The 25,079-nt window shown below is 44.6% G+C and overlaps 1 protein-coding gene across 6 annotated transcripts in view; it reads right to left on the minus strand.

Moving 5' to 3' along the window:
* Window positions 1-23,732, minus strand: part of micu1 (mitochondrial calcium uptake 1) — a 37,213-nt gene extending 13,481 nt beyond the window's left edge. For 2 of the 6 annotated variants that reach the window (XM_035531291.1, XM_027022818.2), the window contains exons 1-6: window positions 23,522-23,732; window positions 15,526-15,687; window positions 13,916-14,102; window positions 7,173-7,335; window positions 4,942-4,985; window positions 2,202-2,213 (exon numbers count right to left, since the gene is read on the minus strand). In XM_035531291.1, coding sequence (XP_035387184.1) covers window positions 2,202-2,213; window positions 4,942-4,985; window positions 7,173-7,335; window positions 13,916-14,102; window positions 15,526-15,686 — 567 coding nt within the window. In that variant the 5' untranslated portion in view covers window position 15,687; window positions 23,522-23,732. The remainder of the gene's footprint in view (window positions 1-2,201; window positions 2,214-4,941; window positions 4,986-7,172; window positions 7,336-13,915; window positions 14,103-15,525; window positions 15,688-23,521) is intronic. The other 4 variants (XM_035531294.1, XM_035531293.1, XM_035531292.1 and 1 more) reach the window with 3 other exon arrangements.
* Between the last annotated feature and the right edge of the window lie 1,347 nt (window positions 23,733-25,079).

Genomic DNA, 25,079 nt, shown 5'->3' on the forward strand with positions numbered 1-25,079 from the left:
ATGATGCTATGATTGTGAGTGAGTGTGCGTGTGTGTGTGCATGCGCGTGAGAGTGTGAGATAGAAAGAGAGAGAGAGATACAGCCACTGAAACACTCCCGATGAACCTGAAAGTCCAAACTGAGGTAAACAAAAATCAGCCACAAGACATCAGGCCGGTTTCCATGGCAGCAGTTTTATCAGCATTCCACGCGCTCATGATTGCACCCCCCCCCCCCACCCCCTACCCGCCAGTCTACCTAGGTTACCTGACGCTAGGCAGAGGCTGTGACATCACAGCGCCGTACGACCACAGGACTGATGCGAAGTATAGTGTACTTCTAAAGCATGCTAGGTGCGATTTGACACCATGCTTGGCGCAGTGGCCCAGTTACGAGATCGGAAAGGACGAAGTCAGCATCCTGGGTCCACGGCCGTCTGTGGAGCCAGGCAGTGCAGGCAGGGGGCGCCACACGGCGGGCGGCTCTACCTGCTCCCAGCTAGTAGAGTCGGTCTGTCACAGGCATTAGGCTGGGCATGCACACGCAGAGAGATGGAGAGAGAGAACCGAGAAATACTATACAGAACTAAAGCATGGGCAGACACCTCGGCTTGAGCGGGAAAGAGAGAAACAGACAGAGGAGAGATGGAAAATGATTGTGAAAGAGAGAGAGAGTTCAAAGTTGTCTGAGGTCAGCTACAAGCATTTTCGAGCACATTCAATTCTACTGTGGATGTGAGCTGTTAGTGTAGGTGAACCTGAGCATCACTGTCTGCATCCAAGTCCACCAACAAATCGCTAAGCTCAGCCCCTGACTGTACTGAATTATTCAAGTAAGCATACTCTGTGACACACTCTAGTGCATCCATAGTCCTGTGTACAAAAGGGGAGGGGGGGGGTGTTTGTTTAATAATTCATTAGGCTGCCATACTTCCGTGCCATTGTTCCCCATGGCCGGCTCAGCTGCACCTGTGTCACCCAGGCCTGCTTCAGCGGTGTGTGTGTGTGTGTGTGTGTGTGTGGTGGTAGGGGCTTTGCACGCACGCATGCACACACAAAGAAAAGAGAGATCTAATGAACGTGCATGACCCCCTGGCATCAGTGATGTCAATTTCAATAGCGATCTGTTGGCAGCTCAATCGCTACCCAGTCAGGAACAAAGCAAGTGTGTGTGTTTGTGTCTCCAAGGCGTTCCCCCCTAACCCCCCGACCAAGTGCATGTTTGTGTGTGTGTGTGTGTGTGTGTGTGTGTGTACACGCTTGGGGGCTGTAGTCAGGGACGATGCACACATGTGGCACGCTCAGTCTTGAGAAGACACTGACACACTCTGGAGCCGCCTCTCTGTGCTGTGTTGTGTTGATTATGTGTGTCCAGGTGTGTCCAGTTATGTCTTCTACACATCAGACCTACTTAACCATTTATACCCACACTGGCACTAGCACAGCCCTATCAGGAAGGCACTATAGACTCTGGCAACCTGTGCTGGAAGCAGTTATTAATACCAGAGACATTATTATTAGTGAAGTGCAAGAGGTCTCACTGGAGACCTGACCATGGGAGATCTGACCGAGCGAGAAAGGATGCCGGTAGCTCTGCTGTGTGGAAGCGCACCACATTTAGCCACTGGAGCGTAGGCAGGTACGGCAGGAGCAGAGACGAGCAGCGGGGAAGACCCCACACAACTGATCCGCCTGGTCTCTGTGTCTTCCTCTTCCACATGGTAATGAGGGGAAAGGTGAAAGGTGCAGACACCAACTGCCTTACGCATGCCTTGTTTCTGCAGTCATTGAGACCCAATGGTTTCGAATTAAATTTCTAGAGTTCCAATACAGCGTTTGGCCAGGCACCTGCGCGACACCAGTATGGGCGGGGCTGAGGCCCAGGTGATGGGCTCAGTCAGGCTGAGAGACACCAGTTTCACTCTGACAACTCTGAACAGAAAGCTCGAGAGTGAGACAGAGAGAGATGGGGGGGGGATGGGGGGGGGGCACGAAAAGCAAGACAGTAAGCAACCAAGAGACAGAGTGAGATCGAGAGCAAGAGAGAGAGAGAGAGAGAGAGAGAGAGAGAGAGAAAGAGAGAGAGAGAGCACATGAGGAAGAGAGACAGGCAGAAGGAAGAGGTTTTTTTTCAGGGCAGAGGAGTCACATATAAACTTATGATAGACACACCCACACCCAACCCATTAACACACCCATGCAGCTCAGTGTACACGGCATACCTGCCAGAAGTCCTGGAGAGAGGGAGGGGCATTCAGGATAGGTGGAGAAAGAGGAGGGACAGAATAGGGGAGGGGAGAAGCCAACACAGAGGATAGTGAAGTGGAGGAATGAAAGGATAAAGAGAAGAAAGAATGAAGGGTTTTATTGGTTACATGGATGGAAAGAAGGAAAGAATTGTGAGAAACAAAGTAAATACCAGTACAACATGACACCAGCACAACGTTGCAACACGTAAATTACAGAACTGTGAGAATGCTCAAGGAGAAAGATAGCAAAACACCTACAGAAACCATGAGGCAATGGTGTTTAAGAGAGAGAGACAGACAGAGAAAGACAGCGAGAGCATATACAAGTACATGTCAGTGCAAGTAGTGCATACTGGTGGTAAACATACACTGTGTTTGCGTATAGCTGCAGAGATTATCTCAGGGCTGAACGCACAGTAACCAGGTGAGCACCACACACACGCACGCACGCACGCAGACACAGACATGCATGCAAACACACGCCGTAATTTGGTGCCAATCCCAGACTTGCGTTTTACCTGCAAAGCAGTAAGGTGGTGTTACGTGAGAAATGGAAAGGTTAAGACGAGTCCGTAAGGCATCCACAAAGCGCAGCCCACTGCATGTCTGCAGGCCGGGGCATGGCTCACTCAGTCCTCACGGCCTACCATTACACACACACACTGAGATTAATGGGTGCAGAACCAAAATGAGGATGAGGGCAAAGAGAGGAGAAGAGATATACTGAAAGTCACGTGTGAGAAAGAGAGAGAGAGAGAGAGAGAGAGAGAGAGACAGAGAGAGAAAAAAAAAAAGATATGGATAGATAGGGAGCCAGAAGCAAAAGAGGTGCAAGTGAGGATAGAGTGGTGGTCTTGAAGGAGAGGACGAGAGCTCAGGCCCCCTGTGCCATCTGTGAGCCCCCAGGGAGCACGAATCACACACGTGTGTGTGTGTGTGTGTGTGTGGTGATCCGATATCATCAGACTGGATTGTTTAAGCCATGCATGGATTGTCTTATTGTGGGTTCTTAATGCAAGTGGGCTTGTACGCATGTGTACTTATGCTAATCAGTCAATGAAGAGCAAAGGCAAGGGCAACGCAATTTTGCATTCAGACCCGTTCCAAAACTTGGCGAGCTGGATCGCAGCATGAAAGGAAGAGAGTACGGAGGAAGGAAGAAAAAAATGGACAAGAGTGAAAATAAGAGTTGGACAGAGAGAAAGAGAGAGAGAGAGAGAGAGAGCCCTCATCACTTCCAATGGAAGCCCTTTGTCTCGCCTTTAACCTGATAAAGAGGAGAATAAGGCAACGCACATCGATTGTCAACATGCACTTACATTTCTCACGTTACAGGGCAAGCACCTACTGTGCCAGACACTCACTTGTTCCCTACTGCCTGGTTTTAAGTGTCTCAGAGACCTGCTCCTTCCCTATGCCCTGTTTTTAAAACATAGCTCTGTTTTCAAATCCCTGGGAAAAACAACACAGAAAAGCAAGAAAGTGAGAGAGCAATTGAGAAAACTGGGGGGGGGGGGGGTGTACAACACTGTTTGAACAGATGGGAAAACAGTGAGCTGTTCTGTTGGCTGACTGTCCATACTGTAGACGCAACTAAAACCACTAACAGACCTATGAAATTTTTTTAATATACTTTTTAACGTACCAACTTCGGCCACGTATGTGTGGGCGAGTGTGTATGGACTGTGGAGCACACAAAGAGCAAACAAAAAATGCAAATATTAATGCCAAGAATACCTCCAGAAAAAAATAATCTCTTTTAAAAAGTTACACAGGAGAGGCAGACACAGGGAGAGCGCATCAGAGGGTTGGCTGCGCCAGCGGAAGGCAGAGCGGACGCGATTTATGGCCCTCATCGCAGCTCCTCGAGCGGGCTACGCCCCGCCCCCGCCCGAGAGCAGGAGGGCCGTCCGGGGTTCGCTTAATGTGGAGGTGCTCCATCTCGGCTCGCCACCGCTCTGCTAATGGCCCTAATGGCTGCAGCGGAGGAGGGAGAGAGAGAGGGCCGGCTCATAGACTCACACCTACAGCCTACGCTCAAGCCTACAGCTAGGCCTGGGAGACGTGGATGAAGCTCTATCGTCACAATATTTTCACCTGTATCGGTTTTATACAGACATAGATGGCGATGATGCTCGCGAAACTATGAAACTAAACATTTCTATCAGTACGTGAAAGCAGCATCGCTATACCCCTGTGAACGGTATTCTTGGATTCGAGCTCAAAGTTGTACTGCAGGATCAGTTCTAAAGTTCTTAAATTTTCTTGCTAAAAGCAGCAGTGCCATCAGCCACACATCGCCAGGCTTATGACTAATGGCCCTACGAACACTCGGACCTCGCCGCTTCCATCTGAGCAGGATCTCCACAGCACTCCGCAGAATGGCCTTGGAGGTTACAGAAGAGGGAAAGAGAACATGAGAAGAGAGAGAACACCAATGTGTACATATTTGTAATCCGCTGAGGTAGCCTGTGGTTCTCGAGCCGATTCAGAGACGGAGGGAGCGAGAGAAGGGTGTCTGGGGGTATCCAAGGCCCAAGTGTGCTGCTGGAAGGGGAGGAGGGGGTTATGAGGGGTGGCTCCTGACAGCCACATTATCTGGTTTCACCCTGCTGAGCCACATGATAACTAGGTAATTGCTTGGCGTCCAAGTTGGCTGGACACACACACACACACACACACACAAAAACAACATGTCCAACCTACAGCTTACCTTCCCATCATATCGCTTCACGACAAACTGGTCCAAACCCAAGTCTGAGAGAAAGAGTGGGAGGGAGAGAAGGGGGAGAGAGAGAGAGAGAATGAAAAATGTTAATGAATATAAAATTAAAACATACTACCATTATCCCACCCACACAGTTTAACCATGGATTTCCATAGTAAAACCTACTTACACAAATACTTCAACAGTAACTCCGGCAATTACTGATATGTAGCAATGATTAATATTAGCCATTAACAGCCCATTTCCCCTCTCCCTTGTTTTCAAATAAATGCCAGCATCATTATGTTCTGATTCAGCCCTTCATTAATCATCAGTAAAGCCAGAGGGCCAAGCCTACACAGGCATGAATGAGGAAGGAGAAGTCCGGCCTAGACGCCCACCACCCCAGGCTCTGAAGCCCCACTCTGATCCCCCAGCGGATGCCCCGTCCCCTCTTGAGCGCAACGGACATGATCTTCTGGGCCTGCAGGAGATGACTGTTCTCTCGTGGCTGGATGTATGGGGGGCTCCTGCCCCCAGTCTCTCTCTTCCATGTCCGTTTGTCTTGAGTGGGACCGGAATATGCAAATGGAAACGGGTGGCACTGCCGTTGTTCTCACCCCGATAATGGTCGTGCCGGCGCCGACGCTGCCTGCGGTATTCGACTTTCACCCTGACGCTTCCCTTTTAATTGCAGAAATGAAAGTTCAAGCAGAATACCATTGGCACAGCGATATTTAAATAGATTTGCACCATGTGGCGATCAACATTTGAAAACCTTTGTTACCTGTTGGCGAAGACCTCCATGTTAAGTAGTCGCGAGCCAGCCCAGCCCGTGAGCCATCATTAAAAATTCACAAAGGAAAAGTTTTTAAAGGCAACAAAGGGCATTTCCATCGCTCATTCGGTCAGCCTCGTATCCGGTGCAAGCGAGAGCCGGCCTGCTCCCGCAGCGTGGCTTGGCGGGCCTCTGGGGTCTGAGAGTGCTGGGGTGCGGCGCTGGAAAGCAGAAGGCGTGATGCCGCGTGTATCTTGTCACCCCCCTCCCCCGCTTCCCTCCACGATGGAGCGCCGTTAAAACCGCTCTCTCACGCCCACTCCATTCAACACCCTGCTGTTCCCAGTCTTATTACCATTCAGAGAGAGAGAGAGAGAGAGAGGAGAAAGAGAGCCGAAAAGACAGACTGATAGACAGAGAGTGATTACAGAGAGATGTGGACACAAGATCTGTGTCACTGTGTTGAGAGGACACTGAGCAGAATGTCAAAGATGACTGCAGTTCTGTGTGCAGCAAGCACTTCATGAATCACAAAATTAACTAGTTTTTATTGGGAGCCATGAAGTTCTGAAATATCTCTGCAAGTTCTCGGAATCTCTCCTTCAAACTCTGTCGCATACCAGTAATTGCGAGCCGGATATCAAATTTCGCTTGATCAGCTGCCTTGCTGTGTGAAGATTGCTCATTCAGAGCTGCTAATACATTTAGCAACCGTTTGGCAGCAAAGTAAATCCTCAGACCGCACCCAGTGGCTCTGCTCAGCCAATCACCATTGCCGGACATGACTGCACGTTAAAAGGCCCCTGCTGGCTAAGGCAGCAATATTTAAAGAAGCGCAGCTGTCTCAGCCATCACCTGTCCTGATGACCACGTGAGGGGTGGGAAAGGGTTACATGAGGCCCGCGCTGGTCAAGTTCCCCTACCCCCCCCCCATGAAGGGAACATGGCTCCCCAAAAATCCAGTGTCTTTAAAGGGGGACTTTTAGAAATAAACAATTATTTGGTTTGGGTCTAATCGATGGGTGATTGCAAGGCTCTTCACGAAGCTCTGCATTGGACATAAAGCGTATTCGCCCTGATTGCATCCTAAATCCTGGTCCAATTCACTTCCCCTGTAAGACAAATAAAAAAAGTGCTGGAAGCCCGGAGGGAACGGCCCAGTAATGAAACTGGTCTCCTGCAAATCACAAATACTGCTGGTAAGGCCGCTTGCAATATCAGAGGAAATTGTGAAACAGTCCCTGAACGAGGCTTGCCACGAATATCCCAAAGGGCGAGGGACGACTGAGCCAATGGAGCACAGTCATGGACGGGGGGAGGAAGCTCCTCACAGAAAGAGGTATGGGGATTTGATGAGCGCTCTGCCGATCACGACTACTCCCAGATAAAGCAACAGGGCAGTGTATGGAGGGAACTTTAATGGGGCATTCCTACAGTGAAGGAGGGAGGGAACACTCACTCTCTGGCTGCTTCTCGTTGGGCGTGATGGAGCGGATGAAATCCTGCGGCGTCATGTATACCTCAGCCTCGCCATGCTCGTTGATGATCTTCAGCGTAGCAAAGTAGCGGAAGATCTTGTCTGGGGTGGAGTAGGCCCGGATGCGGTTTTCGTACTCCATCACCTGGGACAGAAACACACAGGCCCAGGCATTCGAGTAGACTTTCTTAACAAATGTAATGTTTAACATTCTTAAAAATGTAACAAATTCAACACATTAGAAATACTTCAGTAAAGTCAGGGGCATGCTGGGCCTTTTTAGCAGTCCACAGGGAAGGATGTTACATCTGGCCTACAGATCATACTATAGACAGGTGTTTCAGGGTAAGAATGCTTTCAAGTAGGGGCAATTTCATAAGGTACAAAGTAAAAATGGCAAAATGACAAGACAATGACAATTTGTTTTAACACTGGACCTCAAATGCACAGGCATTTGATAAATGTGATCTTAATTCCGTGAGGAGGTACATCAGATGTTGATGCCACAAGGAGCAACCATAAACAAACGTGACGCTTCTTTTGGGGATTAAAGAGTCACACTGAGCGTTGCAGGGAAATGGGACAGGCAATGGGGCTTTTAGATCAACACAATGAACAGGCGCCTGCTTAAGGGCACTGGCGGTGGAAACTGTGTGTGTGTGTTCATTCACAGGTTATTGTTTTTATGTGCATGTTTGAGTCAACTCGTGTGGGGAGTACTTGTGTGGACAGTTATTAGCAGACCACTGGAAGCCAGAGCCACCAGTCAGAATGCTGATCAGAATTCATGGTGTGTAGGTGTGGGTGTGTACACCACTGTCATTGTTATGACACTGTCATTGATATGAGCTGTAAGAAGCTCAGACAGGTTGGCATCTGACTGGCAGCTATGCCAGCTGCTACTGAAAGACAGACAAGCACAGTTTGAAATGAACACACGTTAGGAATTTCACAGATGGATACACAGCGACACACAGGGGCGTGCACACGCACACGCGCACGCACACGCACGCACACACACGCACACACGCGCACGCGCACACGCGCACACACACACGCGCACACACACACGCGCACACACACACGCGCACACACACACGCGCACGCACGCACGCGCACGCGCACACGCGCACGCGCACGCACACACGCGCACGCACACGCACACACGCGCACACGCACACGCACACGCGCACACACACACGCACACGCACACGCGCACACACACGCACACGCGCACACACACGCACACACACACACACACACACACACACCGCTTTGGGTTTAAATCTTTAGCAGGATATCTAATCCTGAACTTCTTTAAATTATGTGTTGGAATTACACAGTCAATGATGTGGTGTTGGGGGTGGGTTGGGGTGAGCACTGAAGCAAGGAAGATGAAGATGACGCTTATGGATTTCTGAAGGAGTGATCCCACCTCTGCCTCCTTTCCCTACTGATGGAGAAGGAAATGCAGAGGCGGTGCAGACCCACAACCACCTTGGGGTGCAGCTTAAGTGCACTATTGACATGGACGGCGTGTGCAAGAAAGGCCAGAGCCACCTCTACTTCCTGAGGCAGCCAAGGTCCCTTGGCGTGAGCAGGTCACTCCTGAAGAGCTTCCACCAGCCTGTTGCTGTTTGTGCAGTCTTCTATGGGATGGCGAACTGGGGCAATGCCAGTATTAGTGGTGATGCCAACAAACTCAACAAACTGATTAAGGAGGCTGTGTCTCAGGAGCCATACAGGATTCTTAAAAACAGGAGGCTGTGGCGTAACAAAGGACACTCCACAGACTTCTAACTGTCATGGGCAATAACTCTCAATGTCTGCATGCTTCTCTGGGTAAACAGAAGAGCACTTTCAGTAAGAGTGGGATACAACTACTGTGCTGAGGAACACTACATGAGACCAAATTCTCTTGGACATTTGTAGCTGCTCCAGTGGTCTATTGACTTGTATAATTTCCTTGTGAAAGTTCAAAGTTTTAACATGGATGATCAGCTACTCTATTACATTTATTTAATAAGCACTGTTTATGCATGCTGCTTCTTTGCAGTTTCTTTCAGGATCAATAACATTTTCTATCTATAGAGTCAGAAACAAACAAAATATTCAAATAAATGGATGACAAAATGAGCAAATGGGATTGCCACTTATGATGAAAAATGATTTAAAAATAAGTAAATAAAATCACCTAGATGATAGTTGCATATTAACATGAACATGTACACAGATGTATTGGTGCAAAGGGAAAGATAGCTTGGTGTCTTGGTAGTTCAGAACCCAAGGACAGGCGAGCCCAAGGGGCAGTTATTGATTACAGCAGTTATTGAGAATGAAATTCCCAACTTTTGAGCTGCCAAACCACAATGTTCACCAGACAAAACCGCCCTGCAGACTCCAGGAAATGGTTTAGATTCAACTTTGTCATTGAGTATTACACAAGTACAAACCCAGCAAAATACAGTTAGCATCTAACCAGAAGTGCAAAATAGCAAGCAGATTATGTAGTGCAAAAGACACTGAGCTAGACTGACAGTAGCGTAATGACATGGAAATGGTAAACAAGACCAGAGACCTGGATTAAAATAATCCCAAATAAAACAAGATCATAGACCAGATACTTAGATTAGTATAAACCAAAGACCGAACAATGTTTGCTAGTCTGCTGGCTCCTGTAGCATTTCCCAGATGGAAGAAGGGTGAATAGTATATTGATGGGTTGAGAAATGTTCTTAACGATACTTTTCACCTTCTATAGGTAGCATTTCTGATCAATTGCCTCAATAGAGGGTATCTTGGCAGCAGTGAAGTGTTGGGTGGTTTTCTGGAGGCCTACCAACCTGGTGTCATCTGCAAATTTGATTATGGCATTAGAGCCACAAACACATATGCTGTCATGAGTGAACAGAGAGTCGTGGAGAGGCCTAAAAACACAGCCCTATGGCAAACAGGCATTCAGGACTACACACATTCTAATACTCTAACTGCGTGAAGACCTGTGGCCATGGACTGACATGGCCGCCTGCAATATGCTCAGTCCCACATCCATTCGATCCCCCAGCTAGTACAAGCGTGGAGGATGTATGGCTGTCAAGCCCGAAAGATTGTAGTCTGTGAGTAAGAATGTCGAGGGTCCAATTACAGAGAGAGATGCTGGAAATCAGCTTGGGCTTGACCCAGTTTGCTGAAATCAATGAATAGCATCCTAACATAAGAACTGCTACTGTCCAAGTGGGTCAGGGTGGAGTGACGAGCCACAGTGATAGCACCCTCTGTAGATCTGTTGAGGCAAAAGGTGAACTGACATGGGTCCAGTGTCTTCAATGCGGAAATCTTTTTTTATTATTTTATTTTTTAAAGTTACTGGTGTTTAAGCAGTGGTAGGCCTCCATCTTTTGCAGGAACATTATCTGTACCTTTCACAATGGTTCTTGAAAGTTTGTAAACCCTTTAGAAGTTATTTATTCCTCAATAAATAAATGACAGTCTAATATTTTGGTCTCATGTTTGATTTGATTCTCTTTATCGCTATTTAGGACTTGTGTGACAATCTAATCAAGTTTTAGGTCAAATCTATACAGAAATACAGAAACTTCTAAAAGGTTTACAAACTTTCAAGCACCACTGTATTTACTTTGACTAATAAATATTGGTACAACTGAGAAAATAGAGCACTATAATGTACAAGGACGATCAGATACATGCTCTGTTACAATCTGTTATAATTCTGTAGCCTAACTGATGTTCCCACTTCAAAAGGTTTCATAAAAGCAGGCCATTTATACTGTTTTATATTAGTCATTTATCCAACCTTCCAACAGAGATCAATGAATCAATAGTTATTTCCATGAAAACACCCCCACTTTTTAGGCATCTTAGAGTTTTTCAGGTGTAGGTGACATAAGATATTCAAAACGGTCCATCATGTCCATCATTCCTACGGCATTCTGAGAAATTTAAAGATTTAGCTTGATTTCACACCAACCTTATCGCTGCAGACCAATCATACCTTTACTTTAGTTCGTTGTACTTTGACTGGTGTGAACCTCATGAGCCCTCATGTTACCATGACAAATTTAAGGGAATGAAGGCTATGAACTATTCCAACCAACTGAGAAATTATATGCAGTGTGCAATGCCCAATGAAAGAAGCACTAGCTCAGTTCAAAAAAGCAACAAGTTTCAAAGGAGCTTAATAAAATACTCAGAGCAAAACTGACAAGCTCCACAGTCAACAATACTGAGCCATATTCACAGGTCTGCAATAAATGATCTTGTGCAATCACCCACAGGTGAAAGCACCCATGAAGAAAGTGGCGAGTTATTTTTCACTAAACTCATCCTTCTATACCTTGGTTTTCCCTTTGCTTACAACCTAAACATAGTAGAGAATCAAGATGCAGTCAAATGAGCACTTGTGCAAATAATTTGATGTGCATGAATCGGTGCAATGTGAAACCAACTGGACCAAATGAAAAAAGATACAATGGCACACAAAAAACTAAATCAATCTCTGGTTCAATCTTGGTATAAAACCATAGAGCCACATTGGCCATTTAATTTTGCCCTTAAAGTACTTGTAAAGCTCTATCCAAAGATAGGTAGCAAAAAATTGCTCTGCAAACAGTACTCCAAAACGATGGCCTCCACCCCACCCAGCAGAAAGCTTCCATGTTTTAAATGAACCAAATGGACCATGATATTTAATACCCCCATTTCTAATTACACTACAATACTTGAGGCATCACCACCTGTCTAATCAATTACAGCTGCTGGCCATCAAATTATAATTCTTCTAGACCCCTTTGGTATAGAACAGACTCTGAACATCTGTTTGGCTAAAGGTGAAGGTGACCAGGAACATGTGTATAGTGACACCTCTGACACACCAGGTAGATGTGTGTCGGTTCTGGGAGCTTCCTAGGACCTCAGCCACGTGGCGCTCCTGTTAGAAGAGTTCTAGTGATGGGTTCATGGCTCCTCACCCACACAACAAGCCTGAAATATTATATCATCACAAATTCATGATAGTCAGTCATGTGGTGCATTCATCTGAACACCCCGGGTGCAAAAGACCATAAAATTGGAATACCTAGCTTTGAGAATATTTAGAATACATACATGTATTTACTACCTAATACAAGACTCTGGTTTGGACTGCTTTGAGATTATTCATGTATCATTTTATAACTCCCACCAGTTTGTAATGCCCACAGATTTAATCCTAGTCTAATATGCTTGGCAAGTCATAAAGAATACACACACACACACACACACACACACACACACACACACACACACACACACACACACACACACACACACACACACACACACACAGAAAGAAAGAGAGTGAGAAAAAATTCAGCACACATTTGAGTACACATAGAAGCACACATATTTACACACACAGTGCTGCATGCAGACCCAGCAGGAAGTTGGTAGTTCTACTGGCTCAAGTGTTTTATTTACAGACTGCTGGCTTTGGCTTTATAGCAGGGCCATTTTTCTTTGCTTCATCTCTTAATATGATGAGTACTGGAGACAAATTAAAGAGGAAAGAGGGCCTCTTAGGATGAGTATATCGGGGTGTGGGGAGGGTGTCTGCCAGCCTCCATTGAGCGCCGTACTCACTCCATTCAGACAGAGCACTATATAACACATACACATGACTGCACTCACATGTGTGCACGCACACGCACACATACACCAGTCACTTGTTTGCTGCCTGATGAAAAGCCATCACTCATTCCAGATCTGTGCAATCTGAATGTCACAGTAAGGTCATATCATAACCCATTTGCTGTGGTTTACTAATTTCTGCTTAATAAGCGAATAAGTGAATTTATCACTGAAAGGCAAATGAAACACTATAATGAACTATGAAAGGGTAGCTGCCTCTGTTGTAAGCGGCACAGAAATAATTACCCTGTCTCAACCTCCGTACTACCATTTCTCCCTAATGTCCCCAAGGCAAGGCCAAGAGCTCCTAAAAAACATATTCAGCCACACAGAACATGAACAGACACACACACACACACACACACACACACACACACACACACACACACACACAAAACCCCCTTTGGGCCACACCCACACCAGCCACACATGTATGCAGGGAGCAGTCTTGTCAAGAATTTCAACTGGCATTCCCCAGGAGAGAGCCACCAACAGGCAAAAACCTAATAATACAATGCAATTGGCTCTATTTTTCTAATACTCAGGATGAATCAAATATTTTGGCAAATGCATACAAATTTATGCATATATTCAACACATAGGAACAGAAGCTAGCAGCAGGGCCATCACTAACTCTCGCCCTCACTGAGATTAGCAGGCTCTGGCAGGGCAGTGGCCATCTTGAGCTGTGGTTGTTTTGATACCCTGCCAGACTTCCTCAGCCCACAACACTATGCTGTCCTTCCTGGCTACCAAGGGGTGATCTTGACTATTATTCAGTCCACTGATTCACATTTTCCACCACCCCATAAGCTGTAATCGTTGGCCTTGGCTGTTGTGTTACAGCAGAGAAGCCCCTCTGTTTACAGCGTTGAGACTGTGGATTTACACCATGATCCGTTTGGGGGTGCCATTGGGAGCATGCTATTGGACAGCAAGCCCCAGCTGAGTCATCTGAATTGGACAGCAAGCCCGAGCTGACTCATCTCAATTGGATGCAGGTGAGGGAGCGACATGCTGGGTGACAACCCATCGATTACCTTGCGGTCACGGAAGCCGATTCTCTGCTTCTTCTTCTTCCCCTCCGAGCCCGCTTCCTCCTCCTCTTCCTCGCCACCACTGCTGGACTCCACTGTGCTGTCGGACTCCGCCTCCATGCTGTGCAGAGATCCCTCCTCCCGCAGCTTCTCTTCCAGCTTCGCGGAAGAGCCTGCCTCTGCGTGTGCCCTGTCAATCATTTGGACGGACATAGCATAGTGAAAAAGGCGACACCCTCAAGATAACGGCAGTCAGGCCTACTGATCACGTTAGAGAGAGCAACTCCCAGTAACCAAAAACCAGCAGTAACTGATAGTTCGGAGATTCATCAGGCACTTGTGGGGCATGACGTGTTGACATTGCAGCTGCGGTCTCGTATCGTATCAGGGCTGCTGCTGTGTGGAGAGAACCTGCTTAATTTGCAGATGCTATCTATACTGTTTCTGTATACAAGAGAATCTTACTACCAAACAGTAACTCATGTTGCACGAAGCAGTGTACAGTCTACTATTCACATTTATAAAGCAGTTTCATGTTCCTAATTGGTTTATTGTTGTTAAACACCACGAGCCCTGAACTTCAAAACAATTTTTGTTTATGAGAAATTTACAGTACATTCCTATTGCCCGTTCTGTACAAATTGTAAATCTTTTTGCATGCCCCGTTTGCTAAATGAAACTCTTATTTACCCATTGTCAGACAAAATGACACCACACTACTGCACTGTATACAAGCAATGTAATTACGAAAATTCATGCACTTTTGGGTTCTGCGATGTTCTGGGATGTTCGGGTTCTGCAGGACATTTCATAATGAGACTTCATGAAATTAAATAACATCCACACTTTTAACTCGTTACAGGAACGCACACCTTGTGATCAGTACAAGCCCAGATGAGACATAACACAGACACAGTCTCAGTTACTTCTTGTGCGTGACCCTTTTAGAGTGCATGCTGCACAGTTCCACTAGATTTTACAAAGGACATGCTGCAGGATATGAAAGCTAATCCAGAGGAGCAGGGAAGGCTGGCAGCCCGGGCAGCTGTTAGCTCCCAGCTGTGCGAGAGCGATGCTACTCACCAGGCCTCTTCCCTCCTGGCTTCTCTACAATCTCCGTGAATTAACCAGCAATCACAACACACGGAACATGCAATCTGTCAGCAACGGAAAATTGACAGTGCTCGTGCTTATGAGATAACGCAGACATGGAAGACAATTCAGAATGATCATAATGGAACTACAGAAACGAGTGTGCCCATATCTCTTTCGTGATCGGTAAGCCTCCAGAGCTCAGAGTGAAAAACACTGGAGGATAATTACAGCATAATACACACATGTATATATAAATAAAATGTATGATTACACTATATTAATATGTAGACTTTCATCATTTTCCCAGTCACACAAATGTGAAGGAATAGTGCAGATTTGGTGGAGATTCGAACACACTGTTGATGCCGACCATGTGACACAGTGACTGTCTAGAACTCCGGAGAGCAACATTAACTTGGAAAGCAATGTGTATTTAGGGAATTGCATTATTTACTACATCTAGGGCTTGGCATTAAAGACGGGGGGGGCATGAAGTGAATGCAGGGCTGTCACAGTACCTGGTCCAGAACAGGGCCGTAGCAGTAGAAGCACCCGTCACTCCAGCCATGGCAGCCAGCAGCAGCCGGCGCTGATGTGGGGCACGCACGCTGCCATGAAAACGGCGGGTATGCTGGGCCACCCCGACCGTGACCGCCGCCAACATCTGCAAACGGTACATCCTGCCGCAGGGGGAGAGATAGAGAGAGATAGAGAGAGGGAGCGAGAGAGAGCGAGTGAGGGAAAAGGAAGGAGTGAGTGTTCTGTTCCCTATTAGTTCTGTTCCTCGCCAACCTTAACAGGAATCTAGATATATCTTTATATCAGCATAATTTATTGCCACTGACAGTGTAAGTAAGAAATGAAAACTCATTATTTAAATCAACATCAGATTGCACTGCAGCTCAACTCTAACAGCTGCACTATATATTGTCATGGCACCTGTCCCAGCCCCTCCCCCCACACACTTACAGTAATCTGGGTGCCTGGAACAGGTCTCAGGTGACAAATTACAGTCAGATTCAGGCGGAAACGAAGGGAGGAGCATGGCAACAGTCGGACTGCTCCAAAAAGTTACAGGGATTAATCGGGAGCGTCCCACAACTGCAGCGATTCCCCGAGCTCCGAGCTTGGCCAAGATTTGCCTCCAGTGCTCAGCAGAAAACTAATTAACAATCAGCTCCCTAAGACCAAAAAAAGTCTCTTCTTTGGAAGAGGGGCATGGGCATGTTTAAACGCAGACCCCGGCAGCACACGGTCAGGCAGAAACAAAAACGCTCTCACCGAGTCATGACTACCCTAACCTGAAGGCTTTAGTGAAAACACAATTGCACCAACTTATTTGAGCATTGCAGTTAATCTCCAAGCTTCATTTGAAGAGTCACTGAAGTCAGCAGTACATCATAGGATGTGGAACAGTAATTAACAGTGTGTGTGGGTGTATGTGTGGGTGTATGCATGTGTATGCATTCCCCTTCAGTCAGCTGAGAGAAAGGGGCCGTCACCTGTCGATACTCTATTATCAATCACCACCACCCAACCCCCAACCACCCCCCACCCCCCGAACCTCCTGATTCAGCAGAAAGGAGAGGACGCACGGCGAATTGGAGCGAGCAGTGGTCCGTGACTTTGGACGATGATGGAGTTATTCTCTGAGGGAGAGGAGCCTTTAACAGCAGTTGTCCTCCCTCTGCAGCGGAATGGGCCGGAGAGGCAGTAAGTGGGGCGGCTGGGCTGTGGTCTGCCAGGTGCTCTTGCGCTTTATGGTGAAGACAGTATTGCTTCATATTAAACATGCAAGGTTCCACAAAATATCAAAACGGCATTTGTAAAGAACACCATTAATTTTTGCGGTTTAGCGCAGCAGTGAGTCAGCACAAACTGCCTTTCAGTAGGCCACTGTATCAGAGAGACTAATGTCATTTGTGGGCAAGTGTAAAGACACCGCATGGCCTATTTAAATCCTCTCCGCCTGCAGACTATCTAGCATCTCTGGGATGCACCAAACTCAAGGGAGTCCTGAAAGTGTCATTTGCCAAGCACAGTGAATAAAAACTTGCCTTTTCAACTTGCCAGTTCAACTTGCCTTTGGTTTCTCTGGGATGCAGCAGGATGGGTCAGGCAAGCTACACATTGCATAAAAATCCAAAACAAAGGGAGCCTAATTGACAGCTTATCTCCTGCTTCCAAAATGGCAGTGCTAAAAATAATTAACCTAATTTCACAAAGTGATTTTTTGGCTAGCTGTTATTCCAGAAAGGCTCCAGCCAACTGGAAGACATGGATGAATTGCTTGCTCAAAACTGGAATGTGCCCATTGTTCAACCTATCATCTCCCTACATGGACAAACTCAGCTCAGTGTGACGGGAGCACACCTGGAATTGGAAACGTCATCTTAATAGAAATTCATCTTTTTAAGCTGCGCAAACCAGCAATGAAAGGTTACCACAGTACTGTGGAGTAAAAACTAGATTTTTTATAACTGAGAGTAATAGAGTTCCTATACAGCATTGTTTACATGTACAAGAGTCTGAAACTCCCATATCCGTTGACAAACAAAGTCCTATATTTTAGCTAATGGTGCTACATTGTCAGTTTGAAGCAGGCCTGCAGTTAATTGTACGCATATTAGCCTAATGAAACTCACAATTTCAGCCTCTACAATTAAACAAAAAAAAGACTGCAATTAGTGTTCTACTAGGGATTCCAGCTCTACACAGCCAGAATGATTTGGCTATATGACCAATCAAATGAATCCCTTAATTTTTGTTTCGTGTTTATAATACCCAACTACACTCACCAGCCACTTTATACATTACAAGCACCAGGTTGAACCGCTTGCCTTCAGGAAATATCCCCCAAATCAGCCTAAACTATTGATACCACTAGAGGCAGGATGGATCCATGCTTTCATGTGTTTATGCCAATTTCTGACCCTACCATCAGAACATCGCAGCAGAAATTGAGACTCATCAGATCAGGCAACGTTTTTTCCAATCTTCTATTGTCCTATTTTGGTGAGCCTGTGCAAACTAGCCTCAGTTGCCAGAAGTGGCACCCAGTGTGGTCTTCTGCTGCTGTAGCCTATCTGCTTCAAGGTTCTACATGTTATGCATTCAGAGTTTCTCTTCTGCATATCTTGGTTGTAATGAGTGGTTAAATTGACTTATCAGCTCAAACAAGGCTGACATGTAACAGTTCCTATAATTGTTTATTTTTCCAAATAATTAACTCAATTAATACCATAAGTTGCTTTTAACAAAAGGTGTATTTGTCCATGGTCTGATAGTTTTGCTGCTTCCTTTATACAGTCCAACAGAGCTCATGACCAGCAGTGAAAGTCACAACTACTTTTTTGCCAAGTTACAAAACAATGTTAGGCCATTCAGAATAACAACTTCTTCCTTGTCAGTTCTATACAGTAATAGCACAACGATGCAATGATATAAAGAAGCAAAAATAAAGACTGCCAAATTACTCATGTAAATATAACAGCAATGCACATCATGCAGATCTGTGTTGTTCAAACAATGTAACTCAATTTAAAATTTTAACAGAATGACTACCTCAACAGTAGCATAACAGTACACAGATTGGTTGTACATGAAAATCCCAATAAAACATAAGTTTCCGAAATACTCAAACCAGCCTGTCTAGCACCAACAACCAGGCCATGGTCAAACTCACTTAAATCCCCTTCCTTCCCCATTCTGATGCTCACTTTGAACTCAGCAGGTTGTCTTGACCATGTCTACATGCCTAAATGCATCGAGTTGCTGCCATGTGATTGGCTGATTATATATTTGCATTAAAGAGCAGTTAGGGCAGGTGTACCTAATAAAGTAGCCTGTGAGTGTATAACAGTCCCAACAACCACACTGCTTACAGTAACTGTAATTAACCTCTGAGGAATTTTACACAGATCATCATTATTACAGAAGCCAAGGAAACAGAACCGCATTGAAAATGTAAAAGCAAAAAGAAATCCATTGAATCATTAATGCTATGTCTTCTGAGTTACCTTTCTAAAAGTAGTGTACAGTTATGAGACAAAGCTTTGGAATTATCTGAAGTTTCTGCAACAAATGGCTTGTAATATGTGAGCTGACCACCGTCAGCCAAAGAATGAGCAGCGAAAACATTCAGTACTGCTGCTCCTCCTTTGGAGTCAGTGGCACACTACAGAATCCTCAAACATTTAACAAAGAACAGTAGGGTAATGGCACAGACCTGCAGACACCTCAGGTAATTAATAATGTGTTCATGGCTCTACCATAGTACAACAGTAACAACTACTGTCCCTATATAAATCCATTAATAAATAAGAGACCGAATAAAACCAAAACTACAAACCTTTATGCATGGTGGAGCAAGCAGCCTATAATAAACAGTGATGGGAGACCTCCCTCTGTCTCTGCATATGAGCTAAAACTCAAGAGGCTGGCTAATACAACATGACAGTAAATGCTACATGCACAAGGCTACATGAACACACTATTCTGATCAGCATAAAAACATTAAAGTGGATAACTCAGTTAAAGTGCTCACATGCGTTTGCAAGTGTTCAATAAACAAGTTGAAAATTCATTTGATGGGCAGGTTATATATGGGGATGTGCGCATGTGGAATAAACTATGAAAAATGGAAAAGTGTAACTTGCTGTGTTTGGTTTGTGCTAGGTGCCCCTAAAGCAGCTAGATGCAAGCATTCATACTAGTAATGGCAGAATGCACAACGTTCAAACACAGCATGCAAAATATGCAGGTCTGACATTCAGAGCCCCAGCATTCATTCACCACTTAACGAATACAAGATAAGTGGACGCATGTTAGAGCTGCTAATCGTAATCAAACCACACGGGTTAATTCAGATCTTCGACCAGGATGTGCCACCTTGATTAGAATAGCCAGATTACGTTTCTTGACAAAACTGCAGACTTATAGGGAAGTCCATAGCCTATACATCAAGACTCAAATCCATGATTGGCAAGTCAACAAGTGACTAAGGATTATGGTGAGTGAAAGTGCTCAGTTCTTGCTGCCAGCACAAGAGCTAATGTTAGATCATGAAGAATTTAAAGTTATGATAAATCCCAAAGACAATATACTAGAAGCTACTGTGGTGCAAATGGAAGGGTGACAGAAAAGAACTGATAAATCAGATGTGAAGATTTCATTGTTAGAGCAGAATTTTATTTGCAGATGGACTACACCTCCTATATGATTTACTTTTTATTTCCAGTGTCACAGATAATAGTGTCAGTGAAAGCACATAGGACCAAAACAGAAAACTGAATAAGATCAGAAAGTGAGTTTTATTTTGCTTTTTAAAGTATAGTTATGCTGTGTAAGCCCTTCCTACTTCAGGAGCAGACAGGACCTTAAATATTATTTGCATAGTCTTTGCTCCTACTACAACAGGGAACAAAAAGTAAACTGCTTTTTCAATGTGTTTAAATTTACAACAACACTACAGTCACATCTAAATCAATGCTTTCTGCAATGCCTTCTTTAATACCATGCACTATAACATTGCCAAGAAAGACAATGAAAAGCAGTAAAAGCTTTCTTCAGAAGTTTACCTTTCGTCAAGCTCAGCACACAGCACTCATGGGGCTATTCAATTTTCTGCATCCCCTACTGTATACATAGACATTCCTGTTGCAGAGAATTGCAAATGCTTTGTCTGCACTGTTGTCAAGGCATGACTGCATCAAACTGTATTATTACACACGGCCTCAAAAAACTTTCAACATAGTTAAATACTGGGTTATTCCTCTGTTGTACTCACATTCAAGCAGGATGTTCTCATTGTAATTCTACCATCTGGCAGAAAAAAAACAATGCCTTTTTCCTAATGGATCAACATTGACTATCTAGACTATGTGGGGCCCCATTTCTCACGTATCCATAACACCTCCACTTACAAATGTACAAAGAGTAAGTGTACACAGAACATCAAAGATGATGGCCTCATATGCTGCTGATGTTCTCTCTGTTGGCCAATCATATCCACAAATAAACTATTTTTCTTTATATAGGTATGTGTTGCTGGTGTTTACCGCAAAGTTCCTGGAATAATCAACATAGCAAGTATCTGCAATCTTACAATACATAATTCCATCCTGCCTAAACAGATACCTTCATATAAGGAAACTGTTGGGATTGGCCAAAATGTTTTGTTGATTTTGCAACATACATACTGCAAACTCTAATTATTATTATTGTCTCTCTTTTAATTGGTTGCCCTCAAAGGAACTGAGTGTCAATGGCTGAGCACGACTTCCTTTACAGAAAACGCTTCGTTACGTTGAATAAGCACGCTTGAGAGGAGGAACTTCTCATCATGGCAACAAGTCTGATCAGATCTTCAAAGAGCAGAAGAACCTGGGATTGTGTCACATTTTAGAACAACCCAATCAAGCTAACTCAGTCCATGTTCTAAGGACAGTACCCAGGGGGTTATCAAGCTGCTATTTCATGTTTATGTGATAAAGTAGCTGTTACCAGGGCTCTAGTGCATGCATTTTCTTGGATGTGCAGAATCAAAAAAACCAAAAGAGATCCAATTAAGGTATATACATGCAACAGTAAAAAAGAAGACTAACAAGAAATCCAAGACTTATCAGATCAACAATCCAAGTGGCTGAAAAAGAAGCTTCGTTCCCCATTTTAGAATGACCCAGTGCTGACCAGAGTTCCATTGCCATTCTGTGGGATAATTGGAGGCATTCTATTTACATTCGTTTGAAGCAATCTACACAATATCACTCTGAAAAACAGAAAAATAAACAGTTTTGAGAAACTGAGATGTTCATCTGAGATGAACGTTGAATGGCTCTTTAGTGTCTACTGTCTTCAATCTAAAATACTGAGCAGAATACAAACCTAGTAGCTGTTCTTTAGCTAGCAGTGTTACCCAAAATAGCAAGAGAAAAATAACCAAGCCAGTTCCCTCCCTTTGGCACCTGCAGTAAGGACAAAGGAAAAAGAGCAAGATGCACAAAGGCAAGAGAAACCCCACTCCCTTACATATTATCATCACTACATGGAGCTAAGGCAAACAGATGAGGCTGTGAAGCTGCAGGAGCCCATACTTTTCCTCAGACTGCAAAACGGCACTTCCAGTAACGGATCCTGTCTGAGATGCAATCAATTACCCCAAGCCGGTCAGCATCAAGACTTCCTGTGTGTAACTTGAGTAATTTGGCTAAACCTGCATGAAAGCATTACTTTTTATGGGAGCATAGTGGAATTTCGCTAGAGACCATCAGGGCCACACAGATCTATTGCACTATAGAGAACATCCCTTAGGAGAACATGACAGGAGCAAACTGTACTTTACAAAGGTGCAACATTTCTGGAACTGCCGGCATGTCATTACGAGATATTTAGTTATTATATCTCATTATATAGGGGTTGTGTACAGGTAGACGCAAGATAGACCAGAGTTTCAAAACGAAAAAAATAAAATAAAATGTAGACAGAAAAAGCTCAGTGGTTAAGGTACTTGACTTCAGAAGGTTGCTGGTTCAAGCCCCACCACTGCCAAGCTGACACTGTTGGGGCCCTGAGCAAAAATTATGTATTCCAATCGACGTCTGTTGTCTTTAGTTAGAACACTAAAATCAGTTCAAATCCAATAGACTGACAGAGGAAGGGAGGCCCGATATAACTATGAATAGCTAACAATATTAGCTAAACAAGAGTTTTTATGGGTGAAACAATGACAGGTGCCTTTCCGTTGAATAGACGCAAGGTGAATTAGATTAAACAATCGTTGCTAACAATCTACATAACTAGCGAGCGAAATAGTTGTCCCATTCAACTATTGGATCCCGCTCTGCTGAAACAAACTAAACTCAAAATATCAACTCATTCATGAGGTCAGCCAGTTATAACATCCTAACTCTAGAATTAAGTAGCTTGCTAGCTAGCGAACCCCAACTGTCGTGCTAACTATCCAACTAGCTGGCTAAAACTTGCGAACAACCACCGTAAAAACTATTAACAGTCGTTCACGAAAATAACGAATGGTCAAAAATAGCTTTTAGCTAGCTAACTTTATATGGAACTATTAGATTGACAAAATCATAGCTGTCTAGCTACAGCAGCAATCTCAACATCTGTATTCTAACTGCTATTTGGCTAACACCGAAGTCAATTGCAAACCTGTTCCATTAGCTGACTATCTTGCTAGCCTACTGGCTAACAGTAAAAGCGCTGTTAGCTAGTGTAACTAGCGGTAGCTAGCTAACGCTACTTTTCTTGGACTTACACGATGTATGCTAGCTAGGCTAAGCTAGCTAAATGTCTAGCGCTATAATGCAATGCACCGTGACGACACGCCATTTGACTTGCCTAACCCGGTCTTGTACATGCTGATACAACAATGACTCTTGGCAGAGCTTGTGCAGCCTACCTTAAAAGTAGTTACCTTAACTATCGTATTGCCCAAGTTAACTAGTTAGCAAGCTAGCTAGCCAAGTCGGCGACAGTTCAGCGGGTGTTACTCACTTTGCCTGTTAAAAAGAACTGACAGTTCGCGAAACACAGGCGCTCGGACTGTAACAAACAATTTTCGGCTTTGCTGGGTATTCTTCTGAGGTTAATCCGAGCTCACTTTCTCCTCGGAAAAAAAAACAAAGTTCCACATCCATCAAACTCGTACACACATTGCATCGGAACAAACGTCAAGGAGCAAGACACTCATCTGAAGCTCCACCCAGCATCGAAAATTTGGGTTTGTAAACACTTCTGTAGTCATTTCCAAGGATGTCCAGGATGAGGAATATTGTGGATGCCTGCGTTCAAGAAATGATTACAAAAGAAATGCTATGCCTTTGTACATTTGATAAAATACACATTTTATAATTAATACTAAGATTTCTTCAGAAGTAACAGCTAGGTGAGTTTAAAAAAAACATAAGCGACAGCTAGGTTAGACCTTTGAAAGTCCCGATCACATTAAGATTTCACTACAAGAACAAGGTGACACATAACCTGTCCCCTATGAAGTGATGTAGACTATCAGAGTGCAATGATCTTTCTCTACTTGATCCATAAAATAAATGTCTTTGGTTCAATAAAGTAGGATGGACAGGAACTCTAACCGTCTGCTCTCTCTGTCTCTCTCTCTCTCTCTCTCTCTCTCTCTCTCTGTGTTTTTCTCTTTCTCTCAGACATGCTCTTTAAATACACAAGTACTGCCTCCCTAAGATAAGACATCATGACTTATTGACTGGCTCTAACAGGCCAAGTCACTCCTTTCACAATCCCTTCAGTCAAGTGCATTCATCAGGAAGATCAGTGAGCATGTTTCCGTCTGAATTATGTTTGGATATGTTAAAGCTCTCACTTAAACTAGACCAGTTTTGGCAAATTTCCTTTGTGGATGAAACAGGATCTGGACAGTCCCAGACAGGTTCATGGAAACATTTTACTGTCCTACTAAGTCATATTTAGATACTTTCCAGGGTCCCCTGGAAGTGATTATGGGCACAGAACTGAAACTTTGGAGGCCCTAGCTTTGTTTCTAAGCAGCAAGTTGTTTTGCTTGTTACTGTTGCTTTCCCCCTGCATTATTCAGTAGAGGTGTCCTGATGTGACACCATAGCAGAGCAAAGACTAAACTTCTGATTCAGAAATCTGGAAGACGAGCCAAGATTCATACGATCTCCAGTTTCCCCAGTTAGCTCTCCCTTAGTCACAAAAGGCCGCAGCAGTCGGGTGTAGTGCGGCAGCGTCTGGATTAGCTGCATTGTTACTGTGGAACCAGGGAAGGCATAATACTGATGGGCTTTGCAAAGGAAGGTCTTGTGAGCTTTGATTCGCTGTTAAAACACAAATTGCTTTTGTTTGAATCACACTTCCCCCTCCACACGAGAAGAGCTGCGCTCTTTCCCTCCTGGCTGTGTTGTCGCCTGAAAACCCTGACAAAGTCTGTGCTGGCTTTAAGCCGTTTTGAAGTACATGACGTATTTCATATGTAAACTGTTTGCAAGCGTATGTGGTAATATATAGATATATATATAAATAGCATATTTACATTTACAGCAGACATTCTTATCTAGAG

Source organism: Electrophorus electricus, chromosome 11 (assembly GCF_013358815.1).
Source record: "Electrophorus electricus isolate fEleEle1 chromosome 11, fEleEle1.pri, whole genome shotgun sequence".
In the NCBI taxonomy this organism is placed as follows: domain Eukaryota; kingdom Metazoa; phylum Chordata; class Actinopteri; order Gymnotiformes; family Gymnotidae; genus Electrophorus; species Electrophorus electricus.